General features: G+C 47.2%; 1 protein-coding gene across 7 annotated transcripts in view; it reads left to right on the plus strand.

The window, feature by feature from the left end:
* Positions 1 to 20,688, plus strand: part of NSD2 (nuclear receptor binding SET domain protein 2) — a 110,999-nt gene that overhangs the window by 84,067 nt on the left and 6,244 nt on the right. For 4 of the 7 annotated variants that reach the window (XM_055246221.2, XM_055246224.2, XM_055246222.2 and 1 more), the window contains 7 exons: positions 154 to 354; positions 1,979 to 2,158; positions 2,511 to 2,667; positions 2,801 to 3,006; positions 4,752 to 4,855; positions 6,301 to 6,570; positions 7,836 to 7,952. In XM_055246221.2, the coding sequence (XP_055102196.1) occupies positions 154 to 354; positions 1,979 to 2,158; positions 2,511 to 2,667; positions 2,801 to 3,006; positions 4,752 to 4,855; positions 6,301 to 6,570; positions 7,836 to 7,952 (1,235 nt within the window). The remainder of the gene's footprint in view (positions 1 to 153; positions 355 to 1,978; positions 2,159 to 2,510; positions 2,668 to 2,800; positions 3,007 to 4,751; positions 4,856 to 6,300; positions 6,571 to 7,835; positions 7,953 to 20,688) is intronic. The other 3 variants (XM_063619655.1, XM_063619658.1, XM_063619654.1) reach the window with 2 other exon arrangements.

A 20,688-nucleotide genomic window follows, 5' to 3' on the forward strand; every position in this document is an offset into this window, starting at 1 on the left:
TTGGACTAGTGAGCAAGGTTGGAAACAGGGCCAGGTGCTTTAGCAGCGTGGCTGCCTCTGAAGAGGAGTCGCTTGATTTTAGTGGCTCAGAACTGCAATTTAATTCTTGTTCTTTGCACCTCTCTCTCCACCCCTTCTTTAACTTTTTGTTAGGGATTCACTCATGTTTCGTGTGTAAAGAGAGCAAGACAGATGTTAAGCGCTGTGTGGTAACTCAGTGTGGAAAATTTTACCATGAGGCTTGTGTGAAAAAATACCCTCTGACTGTATTTGAGAGCCGAGGTTTCCGCTGCCCCCTCCACAGCTGTGTGAGCTGCCATGCTTCCAACCCTTCAAACCCAAGGCCGTCGAAAGGTACAGGTGCACCTGCGCAGCCTTGCTGTGGGTCAGATGCAGGCCGGACGCAGGCCCATGGGCGCTTGGGAAGGTGGACTGTTGGGATTGTCACCAAAGAGCATTAATTATCTTGAGTGACTAACTGGACATCGGCTGGGTTGGGTTTTCTTTGACAAAGGACCTGTCTCCCTTTTCCTTCTTTCCATCCTAAATATCACCCTGAAGATGCTTAACTATAGGAGAGGGGCAACCTTTGGACCATTTTGATAGATTTTGTTTATCCTGGGTTTTTTTTTCTTTATAGAGTCTTGCTCTGTTACCCAGGCTGGAGTGCAGTGCGGTCACAGCTCACTGCATCCTTGACCTCCTGGGCTCAAGCTGTCCTCCCGCCTCAGCCTCCTGAGTAGCTGGAACTACAGGCACATGCCACCACACCTGGCTGATTTTTGTAATTTTTTTTTTTTTTTTTTGAGAAAAAAAATCTCCCTCTGTTGCCTAGGCTGGAGTGCAGTGGCACGATTTCAGCTCACTGCAACCTCCGCCTCCCAGGTTCAAGCAATCCTCCTGCCTCATCCCTCCAGTAGCTAGGATTACAGGCACGCGCCACCATACCTACCTAATTTTTGTATTTTTAGTAGAGGCGGGGTTTCATCACGTTGGTCCGGCTGGTCTTGAACTCCTGACCTCAGGTGATCCACCCGCCTCAGCCTCCCGAAGTGCTGGGATTACAGGCATGAGCCACCACACCTTGCAAATTTTTGTATTTTTTTGTAGAGATGAGGTTTCACCATGTTGCCCAGGCTGGTCTTGAACTATTAGGCCACTGCTCTGACCTCTTTTCTTTTTTTTGAGACAGGGTCTCCTTCTGTTGCTCAAGCTAGAATGCAGTGGTGTGATCATGGCTCACTGTAGCCTTGACCTCCCAGGCTCAGGTGATCCTCCCACCTAAGCCTCTCAAGTAGCTGGGACCACGGGTGTGGACCACGACGCCTGGCTAATTTTGTTTATTTTTTTGTAGAGACGAGGTCTCACTGTTGTGTTGCCCAAGCTGGTCTTGAACTCTTGGGTTCAAAGAATCCTCCCACCTGAGCCTCCCAAAGCGTTGGGATCACAGGCATGAGCCCCATGCCCAGCCTGTTTGCTCTGGTTTTAATGGCCAGTTATATGTAAGAAAACATCTTTAAATCAAATTACATTTGGATTATCTAATGTTAGGTGTGTGGGATGAGGGTGGCAGGTTGTCTGTACTTCTTGACACCAGTGGTTCTTTTATCGGGCAATTTTGTCCTCCAGGGGACATTTGGCAATGTCTGGGGATATTTTGGGGATGTGCTCCTGGCATCTAGTGAGTAGAGGCCAGGGATGCTGCTCAACACTGCACAATGCCCAGGACGGCTGCCTACGTGCCCCAGATGCCTGCAGTGCCCAGGCTGAGAAACGCAGCATTTTAGATGTGTGACCATTTTCTCAAACATTGTTTTGAAGCACCTTTGCTCTGAAAGCTTTTTTTAAATCAAATACCTCCATTTCATTTTAGCATTAACTTTTCAAATTCATGGAGGCTGAGTAATTATTAGTTGTTCTTTTCACTATGACTGGAGTCAATGTTTGGGGTCCTTAGGGTGTGTTTCTTTGCCTTCAGGTAAAATGATGCGGTGTGTCCGCTGCCCCGTTGCCTATCACAGCGGGGATGCTTGTCTGGCAGCAGGATGCTCAGTGATCGCCTCCAACAGCATCATCTGCACTGCCCACTTCACTGCTCGGAAGGGGAAGCGACACCACGCCCACGTCAACGTGAGCTGGTGCTTCGTGTGCTCCAAAGGTGAGGGGCCTGGGAGTGTCTGCGGCACACGCCTCTCACACTCCCAGGAGCCACGTATCAAGGCAGGCTCATTCCTTGTCTGCGCTGTGTTCATTGATGTTGACAGTGTTCTGTGCGTCTTCACATTCATAGTATATCACAGTAGCTCTAAATTAGTTGTAATCATTTCGCAAACATACAGGAAATTATTTGTGGTGAAAATGACGTTTGCTCTCATGCTAATGTACAGATCGCTGTTTTAAAACTGATATTTATAAGTTAAGGCTGTAATAAGTGTACATTGTGAAGCACTGAATCTGGGCTGAGCCATAGCAGAATGGCTAAGCCTGGCCGCCTCACCCTCCTCTTGCAGGGGGGAGCCTTCTGTGCTGTGAGTCCTGCCCAGCGGCCTTCCACCCTGACTGCCTGAACATCGAGATGCCTGACGGCAGCTGGTTCTGCAATGACTGCAGGGCTGGGAAGAAGCTGCACTTCCAAGATATCATTTGGGTGAAACTTGGGAACTACAGGTGTGAGACATAGAATCGTATGCTTTTATTTCTTTTCTGTTCACATGTGTTCGTTTTACAGTACTTAAAGTATTGAAATTATTATCGCTCTCTCTGAGGAGTCTGTGAATCCTGTTTTTAATATTTATAATAGATGGTGGCCGGCAGAAGTTTGCCATCCCAAAAATGTTCCCCCAAATATTCAGAAAATGAAGCACGAGATTGGAGAATTCCCTGTGTTTTTCTTTGGGTCTAAAGATTATTACTGGACTCATCAGGCACGAGTGTTCCCGTACATGGAGGGGGACCGGGGCAGCCGCTACCAGGGGGTCAGAGGGATCGGAAGAGTCTTCAAAAACGGTACGGAGATTTTCAGATAGAGAGTGAGACAGCACTCTCGTGCATTTTCTTACTCCTCATTTCTGTTTTTTTAAAACTTGATCTTTATAGGAAATACTGGACTAAGCATTCAATCTGTATTTTTAAATTAGGAAAATGTTTGCAGTCTAGTTTATTTGTTGAGCATAGAGTAAGATACACTGATAACTTTTGTAACATTGGTTTGTGTGATTAATTTCATTAAAATTCTGTAAACCTGTTATTCAGAAATTATTTTTAGTACTAATTTACAGAAATGTTCCATGGCTTGCCTGTATGTAAAATGCAGATCTGAAGGAAGGGTCCTGTTTGGACCTTGTGCAGCGGGCTCTTGGGGGCTCGCTTTACCTTTCAGTGCATGAGGAATCGGGTGGTCAAGCAGACAAGGTGCTTGGCCTCTGATTCCCCAGCTGGGGTGGGAGGCAGGAGCAACGATGTGGCATGGCCGGCTGATGACCCACGTTTGAGGGAGGCAGGATAGGGATGTGACCCTTCACTGGAGGAACTGGTATTTATGATAGGTCAAGAGAGAATGAGGCCAGTAGGGAAAACCCGAGGTGTGTGCATGTGGCTCGTTCAGGGAGAAGCACATGCTGTGTTGCAGCCGGGTCAGTGCTCGCTCCTGTGTGGCTGCAGGCGGGGACCCGCGTATTTAAAGCTCTGCTAGCTCCATGCTGCCAAAAGCTTTGCAGGCTGCACTGAGTGGTAGGAGTGCATGGTGGGCACTCAGAGATCTCATAAAGAATGGGTAGGTATTGAAAGATTTTAAAAAATTATTAAGAGGGCGAGACGAAATTGAGAGGTGGCCTGATGTGTTTGGTGCGACTGTCGGTGATGTCTCCTAACTGTGGATGCAGGTGTCCTGTAGAGCCAGACCCCTTTGTGGCTGACTTGCGGCTGCAAAAACAGGGCAGACCACAGGACACGTCTAGTGTTGACATGGGGCTGGCCTCCTTCTCGGGACGGATTATAGGGGTTTGTGTTTCCTTTGTTCTTGCTTGAGCCTATGGTTCATCTCTCAGAACCCCTTTTGCTTCGAGAGGAGCTCAGCTGCATGTTTTTTTTTTTGTTTTTTTTTTGTTTTTTTTTTTTGAGACAGAGTCTTGCTCTGTTGCCCAGGCTGAGTGCAATGGTGTGGTCTCGGCTCACGCAACCTCCAACTCCTGGGTTCATGCAATTCTCCTGCCTCAGTCTCCCAAGTAGCTGGGACCACAGGCACCTGCCATCATGCCTGGCTAATTTTTTTTTTTTTTTTTTTTTTTTGAGAGAACGGGGTTTCAGTATGTTGGCCAGGCTGGTCTTGAACTCCTGACCTCAGGTGATTCACCTGCCTCGGCCTCTCAAAGTGCTGTGATGACAGGCGTGAGCCACCGTACCCGGCCTCAGGTGCATTTTTATTTTCTGTCTGAGAACAGCAAGTCCCAGGCTTTGACCCTGGTGCTTTGTCCTTAGGCCATAGTGGAGGACAGGGAGCTCCTGACAGAACTCTGCCCTGGGCCTGCCTTGTAGAGAGGTGATGGCTGTTCTCTGAGCACTCCTCTGCCTCACACACTTGGCCGCATTTAAAAATACCTGCCCACTGACAGTTGTTCATAGACTCTAGTTTTCTGGGAACCAGAAACTATACTTAACATTGAAAGTTTAGAGTGAACTATAAAAATATGGAGCTTGAAAGGTAGTTACCTTTATTTACTAAAGTCTTTACTCCTATTTCATTGACTTTTTAGCACTGCAAGAAGCTGAAGCTCGTTTTCGTGAAATTAAGCTTCAGAGGGAAGCCCGAGAAACACAGGAGAGCGAGCGCAAGCCCCCACCATACAAGCACATCAAGGTGGCGTGCGGGAGCTGCGTGCGCGCGTGGAGGGAGTCTTCCCCGAGGGCCGTGAGAGGTTCTCAGACACACCCAGGCTATGGCTGGGGAGAGGACTGTCACCAGCCAGGATCTGTGCTGCCTGGCATGGATGGCCACACAAGAGACCATGAACAAATGGCATGGGGGGATCTGCATGGGGGTTCTTGGATCCGCCTTGGAGCATGAGGCTTGGCTTGGTAGCTTAGAGAAGGGTTGGGGTGACAGTCCTGACCGGGCTGCTTGGAGCATGAGGAGCTGAGGGATGAGCCTCCCACCTGCACCAGGCTGTTGCCAAGTGCTGGGAGTCAGTCACATGGGGCCAGGGCTCAGCGACTGAGCCCCAAACGCGTAGATCTCTACATCAGAGACCAGGGGGGCGGGGTGGGGGGCGGTGGGGGGGCTTGCCAGTTTTGTGTTTATTCCAGTGAGCTTGAGAGCCCCAGCAGGAGAGCAGGAGGAAGTGCAGCCAGGGCAGGGCTCTGTGAGAGCTCCAGGGCCCTCAGGGCTGCCTGCTCACAGCTGGTGCGGCTTGGGCCCCATCCCCAGGAGCCTTGTGGCGGTTCCTGACGAGTGTTTGTGATGAGTGCGCTGGAGGTCAGGTGCTCTGCCTTTGCTTGTAAAATGTGGGCTGCAGTCAATATCTTTGTGTGTAAAGAAAGTGCTCTGTATTCATCTTTATATAATATTTTCTTTGGGATGGATTCCCAGAAACAGAATCACAGGGTCAGAGAGCATGAAATGTTTAGATTCTTGGGGAATATTCCCAGATTGTTCTCCAAAGTGTACAGTTTGTCACACCACAGCAGTGAAAAGGGTGTCATTCGCCACCTCTTCCCTAAGATTATGCATTTCTACCCCAGCTGATTTTCAGCTGTCTCTACTGCTGTATTATTTGGTTGCTTGTCTTTCACTAATAATAAACCACAAGGTCATGAGAGCAGAGGCTGTGCCGTCCTGCCCAGCACTGCTCCCCCTGGGGTGGACTCTCATGTGGCTCGCTGCTAGTGCTTGGTAAAGGAAGAGTCAGAGAGATGGGTCGGGAAGCTGCTCAGAAGAGCTCTTACCCAGTGTTTGCTGGACACCCTGCAGTGTACTAAGCAGTCAACATGCGTTTTCTCTCTTCATCTTACAATGGCCTGGCTGGATATGTGTCAGCTCTTGTTCATCAACGAGGTGCACAGACACTAAGATAAAATAATGTGAGAGGGTGTTGGGTTGCCCTGCCTGCCTCCTGTGCTAAGAAGGCAGAGGAGAGCTCCTCTGGGATCTGGGAAGGGCCGTTCTGAGGAGTGTGTCCTAGCCGGGCCTCTGAAGCTTTCTAAAAGGCCACCTGGAGGCTGGGTAAGGCAAGGCAGTGGTGGGTGTGCCAGGGTATCCAGAAGGCTCTCACGTGTGGACCAAGACAGCTTGCTCCTTCCCTGCAGGTGAATAAGCCTTACGGGAAAGTCCAGATCTACACAGCGGATATTTCAGAAATCCCTAAGTGCAACTGCAAGCCCACAGATGAGAATCCTTGTGGCTTTGATTCGGAGTGTCTGAATAGGATGCTGATGTTTGAGTGCCACCCGCAGGTGTGTCCCGCGGGCGAGTTCTGCCAGAACCAGTGCTTCACCAAGCGCCAGTACCCAGAGACCAAGATCATCAAGACAGATGGCAAAGGGTGGGGCCTGGTCGCCAAGAGGGACATCAGAAAGGTATGTGTCATTATCCCCTCCCCTGCTTTTGAGAAATTACAGTTCACTGGGTAATTAGACTTAGATTTGCTTGTGGTGGTTTTGTATTCATGTGAGAATGGTATTTTTTGGAAAAAAATGTTTTTTTTTTTGTTTTTGTTTTGAGACAGGGTCTCACTCTGTCATCTAGGCCGGAGGGCAGTGGCATGATTGTAGTTCACTGCAGCCTCAGAATCCTGGGCTCAGGCCATCCTCCCACCTCAGCTTCCCAAGCAGCTGGGACTACAGGCATGTATGAACATGCCCTAATTTTATTTTTTTTGGAGATGGGGTCTTGCTATGTTGCCCAGGCTCATTTCGAACTCCTGGTCCCAAACCATCCTCCTGCCTAGGCCTCCCAAAGCACTGAGATTTTAGGCAAGAGCCTCTGTGCCTGACCTGAAATATTTTTTTGAATTGAATTATTACAATTGAATATTTTAAAACGTTACATGAAAGATATCTGCTAAAACTCATACATTCCCTTAAAGCATGCCTTATGTCAGAATTCTGATGGTTATTTTTATGAAATGGAAGATTTGTGAAGTGACCCGCTTTCCTCTGGGCTAGCAGCCAGGTGCCTGGGAGGACTCACCAGCAGGCGTAAGGAGATTGCTCTTGTGAGGAGTGGTCCTGGCACAGTCTAGGACCAAGTCGTTGGTAGACACCAGGACCGTTGACCTCCTGCCTCTGCTCCCAGACTGTGTCCTAAGGACATCCAGGGACTAACAGACATGTAGAATTGCTGACCCTGATGTGTTTTGGCATGACGCAGGTCCATACCAGGGCTGACCCAGCACAGAGAGTTCGTAAGCCTGGTGCCAGTTCCAGCAACAGCACAAAAGGTTGCTTAGAAACACCTCCCCAGCACCCTTGTTCCTCCCCTGCCTGACTGCTGATTCACCCAGACTCTTGCTTTATATCCTCTCAGATACTTTGTAGCCATTTTCTCTGTTGTGGGGATCACCGTGTAAAGTGGGTTACTGAGACAAGGTCGTGTAGGAAGCAAGGGTTGGCAGGTTGCCACTTCATGAATACTTAATACATTTTTCATTGGCAACCTTTACATACAGATATGTCTGAGATCCTTTGAATTTAATTTATGGAGACTTTGTACACACCCTCCACGGAGGTATGCTGATGTGTGCGGTGCCCGTTCTAAGTGACCATGATGGGGAGTCTTGAGCCCCAACACTGAGGATTGGTCAGCACGCTTTTTGTCATGGCCACATGCTTGTGATTTCCAGGGAGAATTTGTTAACGAGTACGTTGGGGAGCTGATCGACGAGGAGGAGTGCATGGCAAGAATCAAGCACGCACATGAGAATGACATCACCCACTTCTACATGCTCACTATAGACAAGGTAATGCGGAAGGGTACTCCACTGTGAGCTTCTGCAGTGTGCTGGACCTGGAGCCCTGATGGCCACCTGTAGAATTGGACTTTGCCCTGTGGCAGCACCAGCATTTGTCTCCTTAGCTGCTTATTTTCAAACATCTGCACGTTTTCTTCTGAGGTGCAGCGTGTCTTTCAGCTGCGCCAGAGGGCTAGAGCTAACCACCTGTCAGCACCCAGGCACCCTGAGGCTCTGCGTGTCCGGGTGTGCATGCAGAGCGTTCCAAGCAGCCTTAGTACAGGCAGGGAAGTAGACAGGACACAGATGAGGAAGTCTCAGCATCTTCTTTTGTTTTTAAAAAGTGATTGTATTTTATTTTTTAATTTTCAGTGCTCTTTGGATAAGGTCTCAGCATCTTCTCTGTTGTGTAGCAGAATCGTTTTTGGTTGGTTGTTGCTTGTATGAAGCCCACATTTCTAAGCATTTTGGAACCTAGGTGCTAGAGGGATCAATGTTCTCAGGAAAAGGAGGATAGGATGATTTGTGTAAAAGTGGGCGTGGATAAAAGACAGCGCATCTGGAGTGTTCAGCCCGAGCCTGACAGGTGTTGCTGGGCTCTTCCAGGGCACCTCCTTCAATGGCCATAGCCCCGTGGGGGTGCGTGTCATCCCTTCCCTCACACGGCAGGGTTTGGCTTCTGGGTGACTTCAGCTGGGGAAGTGTGGCCTCCTTAGTGCCTGAGTGGTCTTTGAAAGGAAGGGAGATAGAATACATTTTTCTGCCTCTTATTGCCCTTAAGCTCGTCCTCTAGCAGAAAAGTCTGGCTATTTTTAAAAGAGTAGATTAATAGCACTGCATGAAAACCAGATAGAAAATGATCACAGATAAAAAATGTTGAACAATTCATGGAAGATGATGTGATGAGACCTAGAGAGAAAGGGCTGCTATGGAAATAAGAATGGTTCCAGGAACCTTGTCACGTGGTCCCTGGGGAAGCTATATCCCCTACCCCTGCAGTAGTGGGGCAGCGGTGGCCAGTGGAGCCTGCTCCGGGTGAGCACTGGGCTCTGTGTCAGTCACAGGTCGTGGGGCTTAGACCTTTCAAGGAAGTCAGTGTCCCGAAGGACAAAAGAATCCTGGGTTAAAAGAGACTAAAGAAGTACTCAGAGGAGGTGTGTGCTTCTTGATCAGAGCCTGAATCTGGGATGAGGAGCTATAAAGTATGCTTTTGGGGGCAGTGGGAACAATTTTAATTTGGACAAGAGGCTGTTCTTCATGCTAAATTTCATAGGCGTGGAAAGTGTTGTGGCTGCGCAAGAGAATGCCTTGTGATGTGTTTAGGGTCAGATGTCAGATACTGGTAACTTACTTTCAAAGGATCGGGAAAAAATTTGTGTGTGTATACATATATCCATAAATAGAAAAAGCTAATGTGGTAAAACATTAATACTGAATGAGTGAAGGGTATACTGATGTTCGTTACAGTATTCTTCCATGTTTTTCTTAGGTTTGAAATTTTTTTACTCCTAGGTTTTGTTATTGTTTTTCTTTTTTGAAACAGGGTCTCGCTCTGTCACCCAGGCTGGAGTGCAGTAGCGCAGTCATAGTTCACTGCAGCCTCCATCTCCTGGGCCTAAGCAATCCTCTCACCGTAGCCTCCTGAGTATCTGGAACTACAGGCACATGCCACCACACCTGGCTGATGAAATTTTTTTAAATAAAAGAATTGTCTTGAAATAGCCCTAGAGCTAGAGAGGTGGATAGCACTTCCTCCCACATGCTCTGTCAGGGTGCATCACCCAGGGGATGAGCTAGCAGCACATTCCTCTCAGGGCCCTGTCAACACAGGTCTTCTCTAGGAGGTGGGCTCTGGCATACCCTATGACATTGGAACAGGGATTCTGAAGTGCAAAATGAACAGAAAACCAAGAATAAACAACTAGAGAGAAAGAACAAGCCCCAGTGACTCTTCAGCAACACCCACATAGGATGACAGATAAGGGGTCTGAGCTTGCTAAGTAAACAGGAAAGCTTTGCAATGCTGGAGCAAAAAGGCAAGATGGAAAGCAGGTCCATAAGGGCAAGAGTGGGTTTGTACACAGTGCCTCTAGGACCATGGCGTGTAGAGCAGGCAGGAGCTTGTGTTTTAACCCTCATGTGGGGACCAGTGATAAGTCTTGCTCAAAGGCTTGGTGGCCAACTGGAGTTGAGTACCCTGTGTAGACCCCTGGGAGGGTTTTAGCCGTAGGGAAGGGACTAATAAACTTGCCCCAAGAGGCAGCAAATATGCTTCTCTGTTGTATCTGGGGAGGAGGGCAGGGAGGTTATTTGTTAAGACATCGAAGCCCTAGGCCTGTGACTTATGTTTTGGAGTCTAAATGTAAACTATTTATGTGTTGTAAGAAATGCCAAGTGGATACTCCGGTTTGCTTTTGATTAGTAAACAAGAAATGCCAGGTTGAGCATTTAACCCACAAGTTGGTTCCTGACGTGGTAATTCACCTGAGGTACCTGACTGAGGCAAAGATAAAGCCTACGACACATGAGAGACATTTAAGCAATTCATACCTCATATATTTGCTATGAAAACAAAAAATAAGCTGGGCACAGTGGCCTATGCCTGTAATCCCAGCACTGTGGAAGGCCGAGGTGGGAGGGTCACTTGAAGCCAGGAGTTTGAGACCAGCCTGGGTAACATAGACCCTCATCTCTACAAAAAAGAAAAAAAATTAGCCGCGCCTGTGATTCCAGCTACTCAGGAGGCTGAGGCGGGAGGACTGCTTGAGCCCAGGAGTTCAAGACTGCTGTAAACTATGATCATGTCACTGTACTCCAGCCTGGGGGACAGAATGAGAACCCGGTTTCTAAACAAAAAAAAAATGTGAAAAGGAGCTCTACTGAAATGTTTACAAAGCACAATAGAAGGTGACCCTCGTGAGCAGACCTCTCTAAGGGAAGGCTTTGCTTTTAGTGAGAACCTGAGGTGACAAGACTACATTGAAAGGAGAATGCAAACTAAGTGTATTAGAAATGGTTAAAGCCATGAATAGAGCTTTAGACGCCACAAGAAAAGAATGAGATATGGAGGGTAAATCAGACAAATATGAACAAACAACAGTGGAGGTTAAAATAGAGTCATTGAGACGATCCTGGGATAATGGCAGAGCAGGAAGCTGTCTCCCCACCCAGACCACAGTTGCACCAGAAGGACCTGTCTGATGTAACCATTTAGGAACTCTGGAAGCTACTGAAGGCTTGCAACTTCCAGGGGAGGCTTGGATGGCAAATTGGGGTTAATTCTGGTTTCAGCTCTTGGCACAGCAGCGGCTACCCATGTCCCACAGACAGCCATTCACGTGTTCTTGGAGCACCTTGCACACAGCTTGAGGGATTCAGGGTGAGCAAGAAGGATCCTTTTCTCCAAATAGTGGGTATCTGTGCTCAGGATCCCTGATTGCTGCTTCTGATCACAGAGGTGCAGACAAAGAGGTGGGCTGCCATTGTTATCACACCTCCCTCTGTTGTTACAAGCCCCTCCCCCTCTAGCTGAAGCATCTTCAAGAGTATTTAAAGGGCCAGCACCAATTGCCCCCCTCTTTCATTTTTCTCTTTTTCCCCTTTTGGGAGCCAGACATTAAAAGACCAGGACATTCAAAAACAACTATGGGGAAAATAAGAAAATTTAGAAAATTAGAAAGTGACTGTGCATGCTCAGGGAAAGGTACAGGCTCAAAAAAGATCTGGAAAGACCTTAAATTTACATCTTGGGTTGATTCTCTGCACAGAAACAGCCTGCAACAATCAAAAGAAAAGAACAATAAATAAAAATAACAAAAACAGCAAACCTAGGGCAAGGGGAAGAAGAATCTAATTTCTAGAGTTACCACATTATTAGACTTACATGTCCAGTGTTCAGCAAAAAAAAAAAAAAAAAAAAAAAAAAGAGGCCTACAAAGAGACAGGAAAATATGGCCATTTAAAGGGAAAACAAAATCAGCAGACACTATCCCTAAAAGGCCAGATGACAGATCTACTAGACAGAGACTCTAAAACATCTGCCTTCTTTAAAGATGCTGAGAAAACTAAAGGAAAACCTGCAGAAAGTCAAGAAAATCATGTATGAACAAAATGGCAGTATCAATGAAGAGATAGAAAACCTATAAAGAGAAACAAACAAAAAAAGGAATTGTTGGCTGGGTGCGGTGGCTCACGCTTGTAATCCCAGCACTTTGGGAGGCCGAGGTGGGCGGATCACAAGGTCAGGAGATCGAGACCACGGTGAAACCCCGTCTCTACTAAAAATACAAAAAATTAGCCGGGCGTGGTGGCGGGCGCCTGTAGTCCCAGCTACTCAGAGAGGCTGAGGCAGGAGAATGGCGTGAACCCGGGAGGTGGAGCTTGCAGTGAGCCGAGCTTGCGCCACTGCACTCCAGCCTGGGCGACAGAGTGAGACTCTGTCTCAAAAAAAAAAAAAAAAAAAAAAGGAATTGTTGAGCCTGAGAAACAGAAAAGAAGATTGAAGAAAAGTGAATGGAGCATAAGGGGCATGTGGGCTACCACCAAGCAGACTAATATGTCTATTGTGGGAGTCCCAGATGGTGAAGAGAGAAAGAGGCAGAGACAACTTTGAAAAAATAATGGCTGAAAACTTCCCAGGTTTGATGAAACACACAAATATAAACATCTAAAGAAGCTCAATAAACTCCAGATGATTAAACTTTCGAAAACCAGACAAAGAATCTTGAAAACAGCAAGAGGAAAGCTACTCATTACATACAAGGTGTATTAGTCTATTTTTACACTGCTATAGATATACTACCCAAGACTGGGTAATTTATAAAGGAAAGAGGTTTAATTGATGACTCACAGTTCCACATAACAGGGGCGGCCTCAGGAAACTTACAATCATGGTGAAGGTGAAGGGTACCTTTGCACATGGTGGCAGGAGACAGAAGTGTGTGAGAGCCCAGGAAAAACTACCATTTATAAAAACATCAGATCTTGAGAGAACTCACTCATTGTCATGAGATGGCATGGAGGAAACCGTCCCATAATCCAGTCGCTTCCCACCAGGTTCCTCCCTTAACACCTGAGGATTACAATTGAAGATGCGATTTGGGTGGGGACACAAAGCTAAACCATATCACAAGGGATTCGCAATGAGATTATCAGCACATTTCTCATCAGGAATTTTGAAGACCTACAGGAGTGGGCCAATGTATTCAAAGTGCTAAAAGAAAAAAAATGTTAACCAAGACTCTTGTATGCAGTAAAACTGTCTTTCAAAGATAAGGGTGAAATTAAGACATTCCCAGATAAACAAAAGCTGAAGAAGTTTTTTAGCACTAGACCTGCCTTGCAAGTAATGGTCAAGAGAGGTAATGAAGAGAAGTCTTGTAGGTTGAAATGAAAGGATACTATACAATAACTACAAGTTGTATGAAGAAGAAAGATCTCAAAGTAAATACATGGTCAGTATAAAAGTTTGTATTGTTGTAACAGTGGTTTATAACTCCATTTGTTTGTTTGTTGTCTACATGATTTAAGAGACGTACATTTAGGGCTGGGCGTGGTGGCTCACACCTGTAATCCCAGCCCTTTGGGAGGCCGAGGCGGGTGGATCACGAGGCCAGGAGATTGAGACCATCCTGGTTAACACGGTGAAACCCTGTCTCTACTAAAAATACAGAAAAATTAGCCGGGCATGGTGGCGGGCACCTGTAGTCCCAGCTACTCGGGAGGCTGAGGCAGGAGAATGGCATGAACCCGGGAGGTGGAACTTGCAGTGAGCCGAGATCGTGCCACTGCACTCCAGCCTGGGCGACAGAGCAAGACTCTGTCTCAAAAAAAAAAAAAAAAAAAAAAAAAAGCCATACATTTAAAAAATAATTACTAGTTTAAAAGCTGGTATTGTAATTTAGTTTGTAAATTCTAACAATTTGTTTTCTATATAATTTAAGCTACTCACGTATTACTAGTTTTACTCATGAATTACTAGCTTGCGTTTTAGGGCACTCAATATAGAAAGATGTGATTTTGTGATATGAGCGACTGAAAAGGATGTGGGCACAGAGCTGTAAAGGAGCAGGGTTTTTATGTTATTGAAGTTAAGCTTATATAATCAAGTTATAACATTATATAGAGAATTGGAAAACTAGAGAAAATTGATGAAACCAAAAGTTGGTTCTTTAAAAAGATCAGTAAAATTGACAAACCTTTAACTAAATGGACTAGGAAAAAAAGAGAAAAAGACTCACATAACTAAAATCAGAACTGGGTGTGTGAGGACATTATTACTGCTTCTACAGAAATAAAAAGGATTATAAGAGAGTACTGTGAACAACTGTACTCCAATAAATTGGATAACTGAGATGAAATAGACAAATTCCTAGAAACACAAACTACCAAGACTAAATCATGAAAAAAAATAGAATATCTGAATAGACTTAAAACTAGTAAAGAGATTGACTCAGTAATTAAAAATATCCTGAGAGGCTGGACGTGGTGGCTCACGCCTGTAATCCCAGCACTTTGGGAGGCCAAGGCTGGCAGATCACAAGGTCAGGAGTTCGAGACCAGCCTGGCCAATATGGTGAAACCCCGTCTCTACTAAAAATACAAAAATTAGCTGGGTGTGGTGGCGGGTGCCCATAATCCCAGCTACTCAGTAGGCTGAGGCAGGAGAATAGCTTGAACCTGGGAGGTGGAGGTTGCAGTGAGCCGAGATCATGCTATTGCACTCCAGCCTGGGCAACAGAGCGAGACTTTGTCTCAAAAAAAAAAAAAAAAAAAAAGATACTTCCAACTTAACAGTGGGTTTATTGGGACATAGCCCCATTGTAAGAGTGTTGCCAGACACTGAGGTTTCAGCCTGGGTCTGCTTTCTTGCAGCAGGGAAAGCCCATCTCTGACATAGTCAGTATTGCCAGAGAAGAAAGGCTTTCATGTGGGTGACATCAGACAGGAGACCAGCCTCAAATCCATCTTCCCAGCCAACTCAAGTGGTTATACAGGAGTTGGTCAACAGGCAGCAGGTGGTTGGATGAGGGGTCTGGCATCTCATTGTAACCATGTGTGGGAAAACAGGAATTAGGGAGGGATAAGGAACAGGAGTTGGTCAACAGGCAGCAGGTGGTCAGTCTGGTGTCTTATTGTCAGGATGGGTGATCCGGGAAATTTCAGTTCTTTGATACTATCTGGGAGAGAAATTGGGCCAGGTTCAAGTGGAGCATCTGTACTTGCAAACCAAATTGGCAGCATATTAAAAGAATTACACACCAGGGAAAATAACCCTAGACCTTGCATTCTAGTGCCCTGCTTATCTGTGACTTCAGACAAAGATGGAGAGAGCTGACTCTCAGTATAATTTAGCTGAACGAAATAATGAGATATTTTAGGAAGAACAACATTGAATGTCAGAAGTTAAATGTGAGATCCAAGAAGTAACAGTGAACAGACAAGTTTGTGGGTATGTGGATATGTGTTAAATAAGTCAGGTTGTGTCAAATTATGATGGATGATGATGACTGCGTGGCAGGAAGGAAGATGAAAAGGAAGAGGCATTGAACACTTATAGTCACAGGGAGTACCGGCAGCGTGGTGATGCCAGGGTGAGCTGCTTGTTTTGAGAGGGTGGAGGGAAGAGATTTATTAACCTTAGACTTTGTTAAAGTATACATGTGACATCTACATGGGAAACTGCTAAATGAATAGAAGTGGAAGGTGTAACTTCCACACCATTAAAGGGTAAACAGGAGAATGAAGAAAAGTCAATTTAGTAGAACCTGCGGGAGGAAGATGGGAGAAGGAGAAATAATAGTAATTAGAAAGCACAGATTAAAAAAAATCAAAATGTCAATAATCACAATATATGTAAGTGGTTTAAATGTATGAGTTAAGACTAAGATTCACATTAGGGTCAGTACATAGTAAAAAGGAAAGGCTCCCACAGGCCTTAATGTTTGTAGTTATTGGGGTGGAGGAGACACAGGAGACAGCATGGAGAGGAAGAACTAGATTAGATGCACATCCGACAGTTGGAAAGATCCTAAAGGTAGTGTTCAGAGAAAAAACTAAGAGAATGTGATTCACAGCCAAACAAATCTATACATAGGATTCTGGTAGCAGATGGCAGCTGCTCACTTCCAGAACAAAAAATGTACACCAAGTCCATCTTCACTGAAACTGTGGGACAAACAGACCCATCCACTGAAAGTCCAACAGAGGAAAGTACTGGAGACCTGCAGTGTCACCTGAACACGGAGTGCAGAGATGCGGGAGTGTGGCCTGGCAGCCAGAGCAAGCACTGGGGGCCTGCTCCCAGCAGAGCTCAGGGTTGAAAGGGAGCAGTGGGAAAAGAAGGCATGGGGAGTTCCTGGGAAGAAGAGATGACACATCTTTGAAAGGATCACCTTCCAAAAGGAAGGCAACATTCTGGAAGGCAGAGAGAAAGGGACCTGAGGCTATAGTGAGGAGACCTCCATCAAGCTGGCAGCAGCGAGACAAACCTGGGACCCAGCCAGTACCCGCTCCAAGAAATCCAGCTTGTTCAGAGAATGATGAGAAGGTTATGTAAGAAAACCCCAGTCAGGTGCAATGGGGTGTGCCTGTAATCCCAGCACTTCGGGAGGCTGAGGCAGGAGAACCGCTTGAGTGCAGCCTGGTGTTTGAGACCAGCCTGGGCAACACAGCAAGACCTTGTCTACTAAAAAAAAAAAAAAATTCGCTGGGCACAGTGGCGTGTGCCTGTTGTCCCAGCTACTCAGGAGGCTGAGGTGGGAGTATTGCTTGAGCCCAGGAGGCCGAGGTTGCAGTGAGCCAAGGTCCTGTACCATTGTGCTTCAGCCTGGGCAACAGATTCTGTCTCTAAAAAAAAACAAAATCCTGACCCAAAACAGCAGAACTTCCTTATAGATGGAGAAAAGCCACTTAGAAAAATTTTTATCACAAAGCAGATAAAAGTTATACCCTAATATTCACAGATGTTTTGAATATGAGGATTCAGAGATAGCCAGGCAGAAAGGAGAGCTAGATTGGGAACTTGTAGAACTCAGGAGTGAAACAAGGGAAAGAAAATTATTTTCTAAGCAAAGCCTAAACCTCAAGGAACACACTAGAGAGTAGGAACCACAAGAATGGCACGAGGGTGGATGTGGGGAGTGAGCAGAGTGCAGCTGAAAGAACCTGGGAAAGAAGGAAGGTAGGAAAGAAAGAGAAGGATGAGAGTGACGCCTTGGGCAGGGGCTGCCGAGGAGAGGCACTGTGCATTCAAGCAGGCCAGAGAATGGCTCAGCGGGGCTGAGTCAGATTGGGCGATGTCATAAATAGGATTACTGGACACAACCAAGAATCCTGTAGATAGCCAGGCAAAAAAACAAAACAAAAAACCTAAATTGCTTCTAAGGGGAGAAATAGGGCCAACTGGAGGCTCTTCACAGCAGAACCCAGTGCTCGGGACAGAGTAGGCTCCACAGAACGAGCCAGGGATGTCTATCCAGGCATGTGGCTCTCTGGGTGTAACAGCTACAGAGATGCAGGTCGGAGCATAGAGAATTAAAGGAACACGTCCTTCCTGAGTCAGCTGCTGAGAGAGGCGCTCCAGGCCTCCGGCAGAATCAGGTGAAGCTCCAGTAACAGGATGGGCAGTGGCAGCTGCCGGGGGGGTTGGTGAGCGTGCCAGAAGGAGTGAAGTGTACTCAGAATGTTGCCCCCACCAGAAGGGGCAGTGGGAGGAGCAGGGAGAAAGGAGGGTAAGTTCATCCCCAACACCAGTGAGCCAGAGCCGCTGAGTCAGGTGGGAGCAGAAGCTGAGGTGTGTTCAGGAACAAAGGAGAGCATGAAGATAATGCTACTGATGAGAGCTGGGCTCTAGGGGCAGTTGACGGAGGGGGTCCAGGCTGATTTCAGTGTGCACAAGCAGGGACAAGGGTGTCTGGGACATTACATGTGGGTGTGCAGGCTGACGGGTCACATAAAGGGCCGCCAACAGGACAGGACGGAGTCTCCAACAGCAGGAAATCAAGCAGCTCCTCTGCCTCACAGTGAAAGGCTGAAAGCCCATAGAAACCAGCAAGACATGAATGTGTTCTAACTGTGCCCAGCACATCTGGAAAGAGGAAAATGGGCTCGTTTACTTCTTAAAAGACTTCCAGATTGGATCGTAAAACCGAATTCTCTGCAGCATGCAAGGAACAAAGAGATTCTGGAAGGTTAAAAATAAAATTGTGGGCAGGCCGGGTGCAGTGGCTCACGCCAGTAATCCCAGCACTTGGGAGGCTGAGGCAGGCGGATTGCTTGAGCTCAGGCATTCGAGACCAGCCTGGGCAACATAGGGAGACCCTGTCTCAATTAAAAAAAAAAAAAAAAATTGTGGCCAAAGGTATGCCAAGGTAAAGTCGAAGAAAGGAGTTGTTCTCAGACAAGGTAGAATTCAGGCCCTACCAGTTTCAGTGACACAGAAGAAGGCTTTTTTGACACCAGAGCCACCACTGGGGATGAGATGCACCCTAAATTTAGGGCCTTCCCATTGGCCCGTGGGATCCAGGAGAAAGGCCAATGAATACAGCTGACGGTGAGTTCACCTCTTAGTTGAAGGCAGAGATCCTGGACAGATGATAATCATGAATTCAGCACTGTCGAAAAGAAGGACAGAATACACTGGAGGAAGTGTTTAAGAGACCAAGCAGAGACTTAAAAATTAGAAAACAGAAACAATAGAAATAAATCTCTTCTTACAAACCCACAATAGTGCGATGTACTTTTCAGAGACACATGTACTGAGGCGTGAGGTCCGAGCCAGGGCGTGGACCTGTATGTGAACATGGGAGGAGGGGGCCTGGGCTCTGTGAGGGTGTGTGCCAGCCGGCGGGGCGCACCTGAAGAGCATGGAGAGCAGTTCCTTGTGAGTAGGGTTTACCCCAGGACTGCAAGGAGGGCTTAACAACCCCATCAGGTAAAGGAGGAAAACATCCAGGGTCATTTTCATGAACACCATAAAATCATTGGAGAAAATTCAAACCGATTCCTGATGAAAACTTCCCAAGAAACCAGGACTACAACCATGCTTAGCTTGCTAAAGGACATCAGTGGCTGCCAGCTGATGCTCGGTGAGCCAGACACTTGTGGCCAGTTCAGAAATAAGGCAGGACGCTCACGCCGCTCCTGTACCCCCAAGGCTGCAGGTGCTGGGTGATGCAGGCAGAAACAGCAGAGCAGCAAGAGGCAAATAGTGTCTCTTGGAGAATGAGGCGGCTGTGTTTGGTGATGGCCTTATGTGAACTGTAGTGACAACAGAGAGAGGCCAGGTCCACAGGTTTTCCCCTGCCCTCCTCATGTAGGCAGAGCCACAAAGAGCGTTGATGTGTGTATTGAATGGAGCAGGCTTCTGTGGAAAGTTTGGCAGTGTCACTGACGGACATGAGAGATGATATGGATGAGTGGTGGTACAGGCTATGTCCCAGCTGGGAAAGGAGAGGCTGTGAGGGTGGAAATCTTCCCCAGTGCAAGCTCGTTGTAGGCGCGATAAAAATAGCAAAAACGTTTAAGTATACCTAGACAGGCAATTTCAAAGTCCGTGTAGAAAGAAATATCTGCAGGTCTAGCCAGTGCTTTATCTTGAAGCCTTACTGTGGGAAGGGTGGGCATGTCCTGGGGGTGACAATGTTCCCCATGGCATTCCTGTGACTCCAGTGGGGCCCAAACCCAGGCGGATGGCCAGGGGGAGTGGGGCCAAAGCCAGGAGTGGGGCCAAAGCCAGGGCTGGGCAGCCCACATACCACGCACTGATGCCTCCCCTCACACCACTTACGAAGGTCAATTCCAGATGGATTGAACAGCTAGGAGGGGGGAAGATGCATTTTATAATCTATGTGGTGGGAAAAGCTGCATGCAACTACTCAGCAAACCGAAAATGCATGATGCAAAAGGGTAAAATAGTTGCATAAGGCGGAGGCAGCTTTGTGAGAAAAGACATTGGGCAGGGAAGATTCCAGTGGGAGCTGGGAAGCTATGGGAGAGTTTTTGACACATTTTTTTTTCTTTTTGGAGATGGAGTCTCACTCTGCCGCCTAGGGTGGAGTTCAGTGGCACAATCTCAGCTCACTGCAGCCTCTGCCTCGCAGGTTCAAGCGATTCTCCTGCCTCAGCCTCCCAAGTAGCTGGGATTACCGGTGCCTACCACCACACCTGGCTAATTTTTTGTATTTTTAGCAGAGACAGAGTTTCACCATGTTGGCCAGGCTGGTTTCCAACTCCTGGCCTCAAGTGATCCTTGGCCTCCCAAAGTACTGGGATTACAGGTGTGAGCCACTGCACCCGGCCAACATATTGTTATAAAGGGGTCTGATGTTTGGAATATCTAGGGAACATCTGTAAGTCAGTTAAGATAAATAAAACAGGGTCAAGACATGGCTGGCAACCCACAGATGAAAACTGGCCTGATAAGAAGGAAGTGGCACCGGGCCCCGCTGGTAATGGTAGGAATGTAGGTTGGACACGGTGCTGCCAGGCGTCAGAGGCTGGGTTGTCCTGTTGGCATTGCTGGCATGTCCCATGTGCCTGCCCCCTGCTGTCCTCGTCCCCGGTGCCCTGCAGAAGTGGTGCGCATGCCAACGTGCACATCAGCACTGCGGCTCAGCACGTCATGACCAAGCATCTGCAGAGGGCGGATAAGCACCCCCACTTCTGTGTTAGGGGGTGTCATGCAGGTGTTGAAGAGTGGCACTCTGGGTTGATTAGTGCATTTTATTATTGTGAAAAGCACCTT

This window comes from Symphalangus syndactylus, chromosome 16 (assembly GCF_028878055.3).
Source record: "Symphalangus syndactylus isolate Jambi chromosome 16, NHGRI_mSymSyn1-v2.1_pri, whole genome shotgun sequence".
Taxonomy (NCBI): domain Eukaryota; kingdom Metazoa; phylum Chordata; class Mammalia; order Primates; family Hylobatidae; genus Symphalangus; species Symphalangus syndactylus.